At 44.3% G+C, this 16200-nt stretch overlaps 1 protein-coding gene across 1 annotated transcript in view; it reads left to right on the top strand.

Annotated features, from left to right (window-relative positions):
• Positions 1-16200, top strand: part of Ppfibp2 (PPFIA binding protein 2) — a 165843-nt gene that overhangs the window by 90878 nt on the left and 58765 nt on the right. The window contains 2 exon segments of the mRNA XM_059269181.1: positions 6456-6548; positions 10656-10769. Coding sequence (XP_059125164.1) covers positions 6456-6548; positions 10656-10769 — 207 coding nt within the window.

Here is a 16200-nt window from a genome sequence, read left to right as displayed (position 1 = left end):
CCTGCCAGTCCCACAGCCACTCAGACCTGACCAAGTAAACACAGAGACTTATATTGCTTACAAACTATATGGCCGTGGCAGGCTTCTTGCTAACTGTTCTTATATCTTAAATTAATTCATTTCCATAAATCTATACCTTGCCACATGGGTTGTGGCTTACCAGGATCTTCAATCGTGTTTTTAACGGAATGAACTGGATGCCTGAGATGAGGTGACCTGCCTGAGGTGGCAACCTGGCTCTTCAAACTTTTGGTTTGTCCTCTGGCAGCTCAGGGGGATGCTGTAGAAACTCTGTAAATGAATGTTGAAGCCCCCAGCAACATATTAGGGTTCCTCTGCCTTGAAGTCCAGTTGGATAATGAATGGGGCCCAGAGAACCTGCAGCTTTGAGTCTCCCAGCTCCCAGACCTGTGAACAGCTGTGTGGGACCTATACATTCTTTCAACATAGCCTCTTAAATAGGTAGGCTTACATTCTTATTTACCTATCACTGCACACATCCCATTTCTTCTTTACCTTTTGGACTTCAGTTTCTGTTTATTTCATGTTTTCTTTTATATTCTTTTTCCTTATCCCACCCCACCCTAGTACATGCCCCTGGGTCAGTTTATTCTTGTATTCATCTCTTGTCTTCACCTTCCTGGAGGCAGACAGGTGGTGGATAGAAAGCCACACACAAAGGAGACTCACTGCCCTTTTAATCACAGCACATCCCACACAGACACACCCTGAGCCACACATTAGCCCTTGATATCATAATCCTAGTATCATAGTTTTAACTATAGTCAGTTTAGAACTGACTGCCTGGTTTTAAAAATTGCCAGTCTAAGCAAATCAAGCAAGGGAAGGCAGAATACCTTTGTAATTCAGTACTATATGCAAATTGCAGGAATTCTTTCCTGTAATCTGTTTCTAGAGGAATAAACTTCAGTGATCATGCTGAGACAAGGCTTTTTGGTCACAAATAACAGAAACTCAGTTTGATCTAGTTCAAGCCCAGATAGGACTAACAGGAAGGCTCAGTATGTATCTCTGCTTTAAGACAGCATAGACCAGGGAAGATGCTATCCTGGTTTGGGGATGATTCTCATTCATATTCTCTCTCTCTCTCTCTCTCTCTCTCTCTCTCTCTCTCTCTCTCTCTCTTCTCACCCCTCCCTTTGTCCCTTCTTCTCCTCTGTCATTATTGTGTCCTCTCTTTCTCCCCTTTGCTTTCTTCCCCCCTTCCTTTTCTTTTGTGCATGTTCGTTGTATCACTCATGACTCTTGGCTACAATATAAGTGATGATCTTGGCCCACTCTGGACAAGTGATAATTCCATTAAGGCAGGGTTGAGAAGGATCCTCTGCCAAGAGTAATTAATTCAGCTTTCTTCATTTCTTTCCTTAGCAAAACAACAAGGAGGAAGTTGAGTAGTCTGGGGTTCTCACATGTGTAAGGTTTCTTTTTGGAGACCTAAGTATCTCCTGATAGGCTCATCACTAACTAAAAATGTGTCCTACAAGATGTAGGAAGGTGTTTTATTTCTTGAACCTGCCTTTAATTTTTCAGGGTTTCTGTGCAGGAGGAACTTATCCAGAGTAAACACGTGGGAGCTGGAGAGTTGGCTCAGTGGTTTCTTAACATGTGCTTTTGCAGATGACCTCGGTTTGATTCTCAGCACCTGCATGGCAGCTCATGACTATCTGTAACTCCAGTTCCAGGGCACCTTGACTCCTTCTTCTGATCTCTGTGGGCACCAGGCATGCACATGGTGCATAGACATCCATACAGGCATAACACTCATACACATAAAAAGTCAGTAAATTAAACAAATAATTCTTTTTAAAAAAGGATAAACATCTCAAAGCCCTAGGGAGAGATGTGAGGGATTTAATAATAGCATGTTAGGTCAGTGTTCTTGTATAGACCCAAACTTCACTTTATGCAGATACTATTCCTGCTGGATCTTGATAGCCAGTTACATCTCTTTTAAACACACATGTTTGTCTGTGTACCACATGAGTGAAGGGGCCTGTGGAGGCCAGAAAGGGTTGGCAGATCTCCTAGACCTGCAGTTATAAGAGGTAGTGAACCTCTTGATGTTGGTGCAGGGAATTGAACCTGGGTCCTCTACAAGAGCAGCAAGTGCTGTTAACCACTGAGCCATCTCTCTAGCCCCTGGGATTTGAATTTTAAAGGATGGAGTCCAGCCTTTATCCTGTCTTTGGAGAGTCATGCTTTGAAAGGAACAAATGTGGTTGTTTCGTCTTTAACTGTGATAGTGAAACTTTACAAGTTCTTGATGACCAACGTATAAGACATCTTTAGAGAATCTTGACTCCTTGTTCCAGTTCAGTTCTGTGATAAGAGGGAGATAGTGTGTTTCACTGTGGCATTCCTTAGTTAAAATCCAAGGGATGTAGGAATGTTCTTCCACAGGCCAAGCTTCATACAGATCACATGCTCTCCCTCCTCCCAATAATTTTAGATAGCTACCTCGACTTAGAGTATTAAAACAGTTTTAACCATTGACATTTATTTATTTATTTAGTGTGCACACACCACGGTGCACATAGAGCAAAGAACAACTTTCAAGAGTCAGGGTTCCTGCCTTTTACCATGTGGGTCCACAGGGGCTTGGCAGCAGGAACTTGTGCCGCTTGAGCCACCTTGTCAGTCCAAGAAAAAGGATTTTTAAGAAACTCAACTATTATGGCTGAAGTCCCGTTGGCCTCTTATCTCATCCCTGCACTTCTCCCAGAAGAAAATACTGCGAAAAGGCTGTGAGGTAACCTTCTGGAAGCTTCTCTGTTTCCCCACACATATGTAAGTAGCTGTGGAATTGTGTTGCATTTCATCATCATGTCATGGCCACTTTGGTATCTTGCTTTGTTCAAGACCCATCTAGTATTTCTATGCTAGGCATAAATATGAGCCTCATGTTGTGGATGCTGCAAGTAACTGGTCCATATTATGGACAAGCTATCTTTTGTTTAACTACTCCCCTAGAGACACTTTCCAACTGTGAGAATAGTCACACAGTCAATAAAACAATACAAAAACCAAATTTTATAGTTGAGCTGTCCCTGAATTAATCCCCAGAAACAGAAAGCATACTTATTTACTACATAGTAACTTGAGCATATGATCTACTTGCTCTATAGTTCTTCATATGTAAAATGAGAATAAAAGTAACATTCATTTCACAAGTTCCTAGGAAGAAATAGATGAATGACTGTGTGTAAAGTGCTCTGAGCAGTGCCTGACTTCTGTCGAATGCTGTGTAAATAAATGCTTGCTGTGTGCTGAGGGTGCTGTGCTTGGACAATACTGTGTTGATCTCACAGAACTGCTATGACCTTTGCTGTGTGTGTTATCCTTCTGTCTATTTTGTAAGCATCTCAGGAAAGCAATGAGTTTTACTGAGCTCTGTTTACAGTATCATCATAGATGTGGTTTATCCCATTACATAAAGTCTCTCAGTGAAAGCAAGAGCAATTCCTTTCTTGCCCAGGAATAGGTAGACCTCTCCTAAGTAGTCAGTTTGATTTTCTAGAACTGACCTATCTGTCAGGATCTCACTATGTAGCCCAGGCTACCCTCATGTGATCCTGCTTACTTAGCCTCCTAGCCTCCTGTGTGTTCATCTTTTAACACATTAAACTCCTTCTTCTTCTACTGGCTGCTAGAATGGAGCCTGCACCATCAGCATTTCCTACTGTGTGCTATGAACTCTGTGGCAGGCATTGTTCTGAACTTAGGACTCTAACTTATCTTCTTACCATAACTTTGGGTCAGTTAGTACAAATGGCTGCTGCAGTGGGTGACTATATAGGCAGACCTTGTATTATACTGTGGGACTGGTTTGAATGAGCTTTGTTATCAGCTCAGCTGGTAGCTACCGTTCCCAGAAACCACCAAAAGTCTAGATGGAAGAGTAGCTGTGGAAGAACCACCTGTATGAGAACCACCTGCATAGGTTTCCTAGGTCTCTCACTGTCAGGGGTTAGAGTTCAGGCATGGCATCAGTGGTGCAAACATAGTGGGGAGAGTAAGAGCTTCTGTTTATGGATGGGGGTATGTGGCACACCTCAGGGAATCACAAGAAGATGCAGGAGCAAAGGCAGAGAGAATGAGGCAGGATCTGCCATCATGCAGATTGGTTTCCCATAAGAAGCCTTAATTGGTGGATTTAAAGAGAGCAGATGTTAGATCCAACCAAAGAGATAGCAGCCACCTTAAGTTTGGTTGGCAAGTGTCTAGTGCCTCTGCAGGCAGGAAGTGGTGGGAAACAAAGAGGCTTCTGAGTTATCACTGCTCTCCCAGTTGGAGCTATCCTGGTTTTGTAGAACACTATCAACTCTCAGTGGTGACTGAACCTCACCTTTTCTCAGTGGGAAAGTTAGACTATATTTAAAAATAGGTGTTACATCTGCACATGGTGGTACATGCCTGTGATTCCAGTACTTGGGAGGCCAAGGAAGGATTGCTATGAGTTCAAGGCCAGCTTGGGCTACATGGTGAGGTAAAGGCCAGACTGAAATACATGGTGAAACCCTGTCTCTCACAAAACAAAAATGATGTTGCAAAGGGAACGTAAAATTGTAGCAGTTACTGCAGGGGCAGACTATAAATAACTGAATACAGCACAGTGGCCATGGGGACTTGCTGGAGTCTTATGGTCAAATCTGCCCTTGGCCTTCTCTTATCCAACTCCCTTTAGGACAAGTTGTGATTCTATGGCTGGACCGTGTCATTTATAAATAATGGTGGTTTTGACCTTGAAATCCAACATGCATTGTCATTTGGGAGACTAGCTGCTTTCCTCTCTGTCTTCTGAAAATTCCCATTCATTTTGAGCCCTTCTGAGAGAGAATGTGTCCTGCTCCTAAGAGTTGTCTCTTACCAGTTCAGAAAAAATAAATGCTGGTTATGACCCACCTCTGGATGCTGGAGGAGAGTCTGCCATGGCAGTACCTGGATATTAACTACTCTAGCAGCAGTAAACTGCCATTGACAAAGAAGCCATTGGTGATTGTGAAGGCCCTTTGTCTATGGCATGAAAGAGATTCTGTCACAGAGGATGAGATGGTGCAGGCTTGAGCTGGACTGGAAGGAAAGGCAGTGGTGTCACCAGGTGCCATCTCAACTGTGCCTGGCACAGCTGTCTGGGAAGTGCCCCAGACTCAGCCCACTACTGTCCCTTCCACAGAAACCCAGTGCTCTCTCTAGTGAGGCTCCATTTTACAAAATGCTTATTCCTCATGCTGTTCTCGGATGGGAATGGCTCTGTCACTTGCCCATCACCTGGAATGAAGGGCAGAGGAGGTGCTTTTCCTCACACACAGAGGTTGGACAGCTTATTCTGGTAGCTGAAATGTGGGAGATAAGCTTCATGATAAGATGGGCCAACCCTGGGCCTCTCTGACCTGCCCATTTGCACAATTGTGCTTTTCTCTGGTGATTAAACACCTCCCTCAGGAATTGATCATTGACCAGCCCAGATTATCAGGATAACAACTTTCCCACTAAGCAGTGAGATCTAGTCTTTCAGACCAGCAACCCTCTGCATGGCTGCTTGTGGACCCCTGGTTTCAGCCTCTTATTTGGCATGGAGGAAGTGAGCACTGGTGGGCTGGGAGCCAGTTTTGTGCCATTCGGAGCTCCTACCTCACTCCCTCTCAAATCAGGTTAGGCAAACCTAGAAAGTGACAGCTCCTGTGTCTGACTGGCTCGGGGCAGTTTGGAGGAGTCTGTCGGTCTTGGCCGTTTTGCACCTCCTCTCTCTTCTTTTCTTTCTAGTTCCTAGTTAGCTTTACATTTACCATTTTCCCTGTTTCACTCCTTGAGATCCTCTGGGTATTATTTGTTTAGATTCCTCTCAAAATTGTGCCACTGAAGCTTACTGCTCTTGGCTGAGCACTGCTGAGACATGGTGTAAGGCAATGCTCTCATCGTGGCTGGGTTTGGGGCGGACCTTGCAGTTGGTTTTCTCAGTTCTCCATTTGACTGTTTAGGATGCAGTGAATCTGCAGAACTCTAGCCGGAAACATTGAGGATTCCAAGACTGTTGTCCCACTTTTTCCCACATATATGCTTGGCAAGTGGTGTTGACTCTAGTCTCCTTCCAGAGCAGACCCTCCATAGGCTGTGTCTCCAGCTGAACCAGACCCAGCATGCCCCCAGCCAATCAGGTCAAGCCCTGCTGGTTGGTTGGAAGCTCTTTTGAGGCCCTTCCAGCCAAGGGTGAGGTCATCAGGGCTGGTTTCACCATCTTCTAGGACACACCTTGTAGTGGCATGTAGTCTGGTCCTCTGGGCTGTCTTGAAATCAGGTTTCCTGTTTTGGGATTGGGTTTGCACATAGCATTGCCAAAACTGTCCTTATAAACGACATACATTGCGTTTTGCATTTGGAAGTGGGCAGTGTTTTTTTTTCTAGGCCTTTAAGTGTGTTCTTTCCCCCCTCCTCAGTCCCAGGTAAATCACCACACGGCTGCTAGTAATGAAACCTACCAGGAACGCCTGGCCCGGCTAGAAGGAGATAAAGAGTCCCTCATACTCCAGGTGAGTCCCCAAGACTCCAGTCTTGCTCCATAGCTTCCCCAGGAAAGGGAGGCACAGGGGGAGTCCTCTGTTGGAAAGTGTTGTTAGGCTGTGAATCCTTCATTTATCTTGTGCTTCCAAGTAGCTCTCTTTGCACACTATAAACCCTGTGGGCAGGCTGAAACTGGGTATTAGCAATGAGCAAACTGGGGCCAGTCATCTGGGAGCCTGTAAGTCTGCTGAGGGAGATGAGTGCATCCTTTGTCACTAGTAAAACTGAACCTTGAGTGACACAGGCCTCAGGGAGCATGCTAATGGAATCCGGTCCATGAGTCTGAAGCTGGATTCAAACCGATCACTTAGATGCCAGATCCCCTGCTCTGGTAGCGTGGGCTAGGCCTTTGCTGGCTCTCTTGCTCTGTTAGAGGAGCAGAGATTTGAAACTTCTCACAGAAAAAGAACACCAAAACAGCCTCTTGCTTTCAAAAGTCCTTGGTTGGACATCACATTGGGTGTTCTTCCAGAGAGCCCGCACTGCAGCAGGAGCTCTTTGCTGTGTTATCCTCAAATGCACAGCTACATTTAGCAAGCAGGTATTCAGTGTCTGCTCTGCATCACATACGAATTGATAGTTTAGAGAATGTAGAGATCAGTGTCCTAATATCAGCTTCTTAAAAAGCTTGAAGGGAGGTAAATATGTCTGGTGATGGAGGCTGGGGATGCAGTCTTTAGAGTGCTTTCCTAGCATGCATGAAGCCCTTGGATTCCATCCCCGGTACACTGGGATTGTGCACACCTGTAATCCCAGTGTTTGGGAGGTGGAAACAGGAGGTCTAGAAATTTAAAGTTGGTTTGAGGCCAGCCACATGAGACAGCCCCCCCTCCCCCACCCGAACATAAAAATGACTTGTGCTGAAATGGAGGAAGGATAGGAGGGGGAAGTGGGGTCTGGTGTTGGCCCCTTAGTTTGGAGCAGTAGAGATTGTGAATGAGATGGAGGTATGTTTATTTCTTTCTTGTTTTATTTTATTTTAAAAACATAGGATTAATCAATTCCTTTAGAAACTGGAAATTCTGAGCATTTCAAGAAGCAGATTAGGTTAACTTCTTGTCCTTTGGTTGTGCATCTCTCACCTCCTTTAAATGATTGAGCTCATACCAAACATAGAATTTTATAGGCTAGTTTTATTCTTTATTTGCTTTCTTTCCTTCTTTCCTTCCTTCCTTCCTCTGGAACTGGAGTAAAAGACAGCTGTGAGCTGCCATGTGGATGCTGGGAATTGAACCTGGGTCCTCTTGAAAAATCAGTGCTCTTAACCACTGACCCATCTCTCCAGATCCTTCATTGGCTTTTTGAATAATTAAATCATTATAAAGTAATTGAATATCCGATTTGTCAGATACTGGTTTTAGATCCTGTGGGTGTATCAGTGAATAAGACGGAGAGAGAGTGCACAAACCCAAACTAATACCTAAAATACTTCAGGTGGTGATAAGTACCATGGAGAAAAATAAATCCAGATAAGTGTGCAGACAAGAGCTCCCGGCAGGAGGGAGAGAATCACAGATACCTGGAGGAGTGCATTCCAGGCAAAGGGACTGGTCAGCCCAGCCCACCCACAGAGATGGAAGTGTCCTTGGTGTGCAGACAGAACAGCAGGGGGCTGTTGTGGCTGGAGTCCCTGGAAAGAAGGGGTGGAAGCCCCCTTGAGGGGGTAGCAGGGGCCTGCTTTTATAGCACAGGTCCCTTGAAGGGTACAATTTGAAACTTCATCCCCAAGACATGATTCATGAAATGACAATCCAATTTAGAACTGTGTAGCAAACAGTATGAAATTGCAAACTTTTGAACCAGGACCGTCCATGATTGAAACAACACATAGCTATTTCGAGGGGATTACAATTAATAAAGAAGTCCCATGTAATAATGCCCCCTTTCACAGCCATTTCTGTTCTTACCAAATTCTTGACTAATCCCTGTTTAAATAATCCAAACACAATTGAGGCGCTGTTGACTAATAAGGGTGAAAGTTGACCCTCATGGTTTCTGTTCCACCAGGAGCTGTGGGCAGCTTCTTGCTTCTGCCCTGTTCAGTAGTGGCCCGTGGAGCTGGTTCTGTGATTCTCATCAGGGCACAGCCTCTTGCATAATCCACAGTGCAGTTGAGTCAGACTGAATGAGTTGGAGCCCTTGACCCAGAATAAGGTTTTCTGGGTCTATTTGTAGAAGAACAAGATTAGTTTCTGTCCCCTCCCAATACCTAAAATTATGTTTAATATAGGACTGAAAAGTATTTGTTCTTACAGAATGAAGATAGGATTCTGAAATCTTTAGTGTCAGTTTCCTTACCTCCTGAGTCACATTAGAGTTGACCTGAAGCTCAGAAGACCCCTGTAGCCCTTTGTCTTTGGCTTTCTGTGCAGCTGACCTATGACCTGTACTACTCTACAAACCCCCACCAGCACATAGTCCCTAAGTGTGTTACAGCTTTATAAATTTTAATCCTTGTAGTGGCACCAGCCACAAAACACCTTCCCAAAACAGAAACCCTGAATTCCAGGAAGCACAATCATTCCCCCAGAGTCCCACTCTCTTGAAAGTGTAGTTACTAGTTGAAAAGACCAGTGCTGTTGATAGTATTCAGGAACAAGGATCAAAACCAAATAAAAACATGTGATTAGAGAGATGGCTCAGAGGTGAAGATCTCTGGTTGTTCTTCCAGAGGACTTGGGTTTGATTCCCAGCACCCATATGGCAACTAACAACTCCAGTTCTGGGGTATCTGACACCCTTTTCTGTCCTCTGCAGGCACTGGACACACATGCATGCAGGCATACATACAGACAAAACAAGCATGCATATAAAATAAGGAATAGTAACAGTAACACAAACACACTCACAAATGTGTTGTTTAAATGGGCCTAGTCATTGGAAGGAGCCCATCTTTAGATTATTGAGATGTCAGCACACCCTGTATCAGCTTCAAGAATGTTTCAATCATTCACTCCTATTTGGGTCTAGAAGTACAATATATAAAGTTGACAGGCTCATTTAAATGTGTGCCTTTGAGAATAGGAACTTTCTAATTCATACAATTCATTTAAACACTCATAAATGAACTTACATTAACTTCTTCATGCTTCATTAATCATTAGAATTAGAAATTAACTAAAATAACCTATATATAAAGGACCAAGAAGATCATGATTTACTATTCATTGATTCCTTCATTTTTGAAAGGTTACCCATTCTCTTTCGTCTTCCTGGATTGAACTGTCTCATAATAAATAAAACATAGAAAGGATCCTAGGGGTCATTTGGCTAATAGAGAAGCCTACCAAAACAGTGAGAGAGAGAGAGAGAGAGAGAGAGAGAGAGAGAGAGAGAGAGAGAGAGAGAGAATATGTGTGTGTGTGTGTGTGTGTGTGTGTGTGTGTGTGTGTGTGTGTGATAATAAAAGTGACTTGGTGTAAATGTAGTTTTCTTAGTATTTCCATAGACAATCTCAGGGTTCCTCAGGAAAAAATGAGTTCTTTCTGCCACGTGTGTGTAGTGTGGCTTTGGCATTTGTATGACTTAAGAGTCGTGTTTTGGCCTGTAAAGCACAGAAACCTTTCTGGAGCCAAGTTTTGTCAGTGCTAATACATGCCCTTTACGTCCCACATTCCTTAATTACTTCCAAACACTCACTTGATAGGTGAGCAGTCCCCACACCCGTATGAGAGAGGTAGGTCATTGGTTGGTTTCCATAAAGGTTTGGATTGCTCTTCCCCATGAGGTGGCAGAGCCCCGGCAAGAGCTGAGATATGCGTTGAAGTCGGGCTGCCCTATTAGAGGAATAGGGGCAAGAGTCCAGCCCAGAGGCAGCTCTCATGACTCTTGGGTAGGTGCGTTCCTCTCAAGTCTGTCAAGAGCAGGAAATGTAACCAAGGCATTTAGGCAGTGGCCAAGATTGCCTGGTAAGGTGAGATTCTAACTGGAGCTGCCTTCCTCTGGGATCCTTCCTCAACTCACTCACCTAAAGAAAGGCCTTCAACAGTAGGTTGCTTTCACAGCTCACCCACCCCATAGTGGGGACTTCTCTGCCTGACACACAGTCCTCCACTATTGTTTATGTTCGGCAACAGGTGAGTGTCCTCACAGACCAAGTGGAAGCCCAAGGAGAGAAGATCCGGGACCTTGAAGTGTGTCTGGAAGGACACCAGGTGAAGCTCAATGCTGCCGAAGAGATGCTTCAGCAGGTATGGGCAGGTGGAGTGGAGGGCTTTGGGCCTGAAGCAGCTCTGATGTTAATGCCCCTTTATGGGCTCCTACTTACTCTCCTATGATGCCTGGAGGTGGGGTTGGCTGTGCACTGTGCAATGTTTAGACAGCAGGTGAAACCAACCTGAACAGTGAGGGCGAGGTGGGGCGGGGCTGGCCGGTGGGAAATAACTTGTTGAGCTGGTTAGACGGAGTCCCAGGAACACTTTCTCTCTGCTGGCCATGTCATATCATTTTATCATAGAGGCTGTCATCTGCCAAGGGGTGGCATCTGGGGTTGTAGAAAGTCAACATGTCAGCTTATTTTCTGCCTCTTTCCCCACCCTCACTCTAGTCATTCCCTCTATAGTTTCTTTTGATTAAAAACTATGACATAAATACCACCTTACTGTAATCTAGTAGATATCAAAAAAGAAAGCAATAGTTAGCTGCTTCCTTACTTTGTAAACAGAGTCTTTTTGGTGGTTCCAGTGTGTGTACACATGATATGCAAAGCTGTGGTCCCACAGAGAGATAGTCTAGTCCTTAGGGTTTGTATGCTTAAATATGGTGTGGTGGCTCTTTTCCATTTGGAAAAATGTAACGGTGTAGTTATTGCTACTATGAATTACAATTATTTTAAGTCAAAATATCAGAATTGACCTAACCATCCTTCTTCCCCAAATAATTGTATCATATGTAAAAAATGAGTTGGGGCTACTACAAAGGGGTCCTGAATTGTCATGAAAAGTCTTTAAGGTCTGCTGAGCACACTGTTAGACTTTTGATTCAATCCAGTCATAGATTTTCTTTGCTTAAATTATCCTTGCACTTTGGCTATTTTGAAAATTCAAGCATGCAGGAAGCTTCTATGTATGTTTGCTTTGTAGAGTCTCATCCTCTGTTCAGAGAACAAAAGCCTTTCCCTTAAAATGAGTGGATTTACTTAAATGACTGATTATAATCCTTTCCTTAGAGCTCCACTTTTTTTAAAAAAAACTGTCAAGATCAGCCTGTAAACAGTCTTCACATTCTACTGTGGATCTTAGAATAAATGTCATAGTTTCAGGGTGTCTTAGTTTTGCTTGGGTGCATTTGAAGAAGTTAAGGGAAGAAAGGGTAAATCAGTATCTTGATGGACATGTCTTTATAAATACTAGTTACCAGGTGATAGTGCATGCTTTTAATCCAGCACTCAGGAGGCAGAGGCAGAGGCAGAGGCAGGGGCAGGTGGATATCTGAGTTCAAGGTCAGCCTGGTATACAGAGGGAGTTCCAGGAGAGCCAGGGCTACACAGAGAAACTCTGTCTCAAAAAACAAAACAAAACAAAACACTAGTTGCAGCAGTGTGGAGGTTATAATTAATTTGCTATCTTCTCACTCCTGATTAATAAATTACACACTTCAGTTTGATTTTGTTTAGATTACATACCATTTTTCTTAACTTAGAATTTTTCCTGAGAAATTATGACTAGCAACAACAGGTCTTTTTTGGAAGAAAAAAAAATGAATCTATCTATCTTTTGACTACCTGGGAAAGAAAATAGTCTGATGGGGGGAAAAAATCTTGCATGAAACACACACAGGTTGCCTGAGGTGTGGTTTTGATGGGGGAGGGTAAGGAAGGAAGATGATAGACAATTGTAAACAGTTCAAAAAGAGACCATGGAAAGCAGAACATGAAAGTGAATACATGAGAAAATGTCAGAGGGATGACATTTCAGGAAGGTGGCACCTGGCTGGAAGCCACAGTTTTGGAGGTTGGAGAATGGCTGCATTGTAGTGCTGGAGTTGAGTGTTTGTGCTGTCTTCTGAACTGCTCTACTTCCCGCTACGGCAGTGTTTCTGTCTGTGGAGGAGTCTGATAGAGAGGGCCAGCACTGCCTAGGCAGAGGTTGGCTTAGCTGTCTGTCAGCATTATCACAAAGAAAGCATTTTGGATGTTTTTAAAGTCTTAGGTTGATTAGCTTTGGTATCCCATTTATTCTAATTCTTTGTCGTGTGCTGTGAGTGAGGTATTAAGCATCGGTTTGTTACGTAGTAAATGTGATGTCATCTATCACCTGCTACAGTTTAGAATAAGGGTGGCTCAGCATTTGTCGCTTCTAGAATTTGACCAAGTTCTATGTCCATAACTTTAAGTATGGCTTCTCAATCTTTTAAGGGTAGCATTTCATAAAGGTTACAAGTTCAAATTATGGGACACATTTGAACCTCATGTTTGAACCTCAAACATCCGTTAGATGTTTGTTGGACTTGGTGATTCCAGCTCTAGATCTTCAGTTCAGTGCTGCTGCTGTTGTGGAATCTGCTCGATCCTGTTTGTGAAGACCCTTGGTTCTTGCACTGCAGTGCTGATTCAATACTGTTTATAGCCAGGAATATGTATATGTCCTATGAGCTGGGGGCAGGTAGAGACTTGCCTAGTTTGGCTGAGATATCCTTGGCTGCAGGGCTCTTGGCTTCTGGTGGTTGGAACAAGAATGACTCATGGCCTAGAGGCAGAGAATGGACACAATTGCTTCTTTCTGCTAGCCTGGGAGACCATTCCTGTCCTACCAGACCTGACCCATTGCTCTGGATGAGATCTTTTCCTGTCTCCAGTAGGGCCTTCTATTTGCCTAGTGCCCATTACTTCCCCTGAATGTGCTGGTCCAGATAACACTGCACACTGATACATCCTGTCTAAAGGTACTGTTATTGAGTGCTAGTTTACTGCCTTTGTGGACCCAGTAATGCAAGATAGTCTAGTTTGTTGCTGTTCTCCCCCCCCCCCCGGTAAAAATTAAATATTTAAAAATATCTTAAAATTGTAACAACTCATTTCCATTTTGAAATGTCCTGTGTGAACTACAGAGTAAGTTGCTATAGGTCATGCCTGGCCTGGAGATCTCTAGCCTACACTGTATGCTCTAGACTGTCTCCCACCCATGGGCTGGAATAGCACTGGGAGACTGTCTCATTTACTTAATTACTTAGTTAAGATACTATGACCAAGGCAATTTATAAAAGAAAGAGTTTATTGGGGGGTTCATATTTCCACAGGGTTAGAGTCTGTGATCATCATGGCTGGGAACAAATAACAGCAGGGAGGCAGACATAGTGCTGGAGCAGTAGCTTACATCCTGTTCCACAGACTCGAGGCAAGAGAGAGATAACTAGGGAATGGTGTGGGCTTTGGAAACCTCAAAACTCACCCCCAGTGGTACACCTCCTCTAACAAGATCACATCTCTTAATCCTCCCCAAACAGTTCAAACAACTGGGGACCAAACATTCAAACATATGTGCCTGTGGGGGCCATTCTCTTAAAACATGACATGGACTTAAGAAAACCCAGATGCAATATGCATAGCCCCAAACTAGTGCTTTGTTAAGCTCCAGCAATCCCACTGAGATGTCTTTTCTCATAGCTGGTGTACCAGTGTCAGACTTCTTCCAGGAGCCCAGGAGGCAGAGATTAGCTTCTCACCCACCTTATGAGGCAGGCTTCCTCTGACTTCCCCAGACTGGTCCAGCCCAGCCCCTGCTCATCACTGATCTCCTACCTGCTGCAATTGAACATGAACTCGTCCAGTCTCCAGGAGAAAACGGAAAGACCTCTCTTGGTAGTAGATAAACAAGAAGTATACAGGGGCAGGTCCACCTAGACGGCAACATGTTTGAAGATACCTTGGGAAGGAAAGGAGGATGCAAGTTGTCCTGACTTTGTGAAGGCTCTACCCTGCTCTGAGAAACAGGGAACAACATCAGTGTGTTTCAAGCCTCCAGCGTAAACTATAGAACCCCAGGGTTTATGTGAAGCCAACTGAGGTGCGAAGTGACTGGGAGTCAGTGAGCCTGGATGTTGATCTGGGAAGGTCAATAAATCTGTTCTTATTTCTTTTAATTTATTATTATTATTATTATTATTATTATTATTATTATTAGTGATGTATAGTGGTGTATGTGCAAGTGAGGCAGAGAGTTCAAAGAGACTCAGTCAGTGGGAAGTGAGGCTTGAATGGAGCCAGAGTCAGTTTGGAAACCCCTTTTCTGCAGTGTTCCTCATGATCCTAGCTCCATGGCAAGGCCGGAGCCATTGACTTCAAAGGGCAAAGGGACAGGGTTTTGCTTTCTTGTCTTTCCCCAGCCCATTCTTTCATTCTGGTTTCAGATTGCCAGGCTGGCTGCAGTCCCCTGTCAGTAATTCCCTGGGTCATGTTCCACTCATAAAGATGGAGGTAATTGCTTCAAGATGTGGTCCTCTAAGGAGAGAATGAGTTGAAAGGCAGAATTTTTTTTTTTTTTTTATCAGCTCCAGTCAGGACCTGAGCCTTGGGAAAAAGGAAATGGCCGTTTGCTCTGAGATGTAAACTTTCTTTCATCTCTGAGAAAGGAGATGTTCTTGTGCTTCTGGAAGAAGTTAGTGGTGGCGGTGAAAAGAGAGGAGCAAGTGATAGTTTTGTTCATTCTTCTTTCTAAAGTGTCCTTACCCAGTTTCACAGTCCTTCACACTAAGTGAAATAAGCCTTCCATGCCCCTCCCTCCTCCTTGCCCCCATCCTTTAAATTGCAGGCAGCCTTGCAGTAGTTAGGAGTAGGAGTGCTGCTTGGGAAGCTTCCTTCCCTTACCCTCAGCCTACTGCCCCCCTGCTGCTGCCTCCCTGCATCCATCATGGTAGCTGCAGGACTCTAAGCATCGCCCAGTGGGGTCCTACCCTGTAGGTCAGGAAGCCTGGGCAGCCTCAGACAGGCAGTTTGTATCCAGAGCTGATTCCAGTGCTGGGAGTGACAGCTAGCAGTGACACAGGAACGTTTCCCTTAGAGAAGACAGAATAAAGGCAGCCAGCAAAGGAGAGGGAGTGAGCAGAGCGAATGGTCAGGGACATCTGGTAAAGGGAAGATGAGGCAACAGACGGGAACTTACGCTGAATAAATGCTACGGAGTCTGTAAAAGCCTAGAAATATAAGTTACGGCTGAAGTTTAAACACTGGATCCTAGAAGTAAGACTGTGCCCCTTACTTAGGCGAAGGCAGCAAGCAGGCTGCAGGCAGACAGACATCTTGTTGAGGAATACAAAGAAGAGGAGGCAAGGGGGAAGGGGTAGAGGGAGGGTTCTCTCTCTCATACATATGTATATGTATATGGTGTATATGTATATGTATGTATTACACACACAGCACACATTTACTTATGCAGAGACAGGACCTATGAGTTTGTGGTAACTTTAAAGGCAAGGGAGTTCAGAGGGGAGGCTTCTTTAGAACGTCAGAAATTTGATCATGCTTATAGCCCAAGGAATGAGAGCTGATGGTGAAGATGAGATTAAATGCCGGTCAGAGTGCATGATTGATGGTCCTATCCCAGACTAGCGCAGAGCTTGGTGGGAGCTCCTTCCAAGGCAGCACAAAGGTGAGGGAGTGGCTAGGTCCCAGTGAATGGGAATCCA

The sequence above is a fragment of the Peromyscus eremicus genome, chromosome 1 (genome assembly GCF_949786415.1).
Source record: "Peromyscus eremicus chromosome 1, PerEre_H2_v1, whole genome shotgun sequence".
Classification (NCBI taxonomy): Eukaryota; Metazoa; Chordata; class Mammalia; order Rodentia; family Cricetidae; genus Peromyscus; species Peromyscus eremicus.
This window is presented reverse-complemented; position numbering and strand designations above follow the sequence as displayed.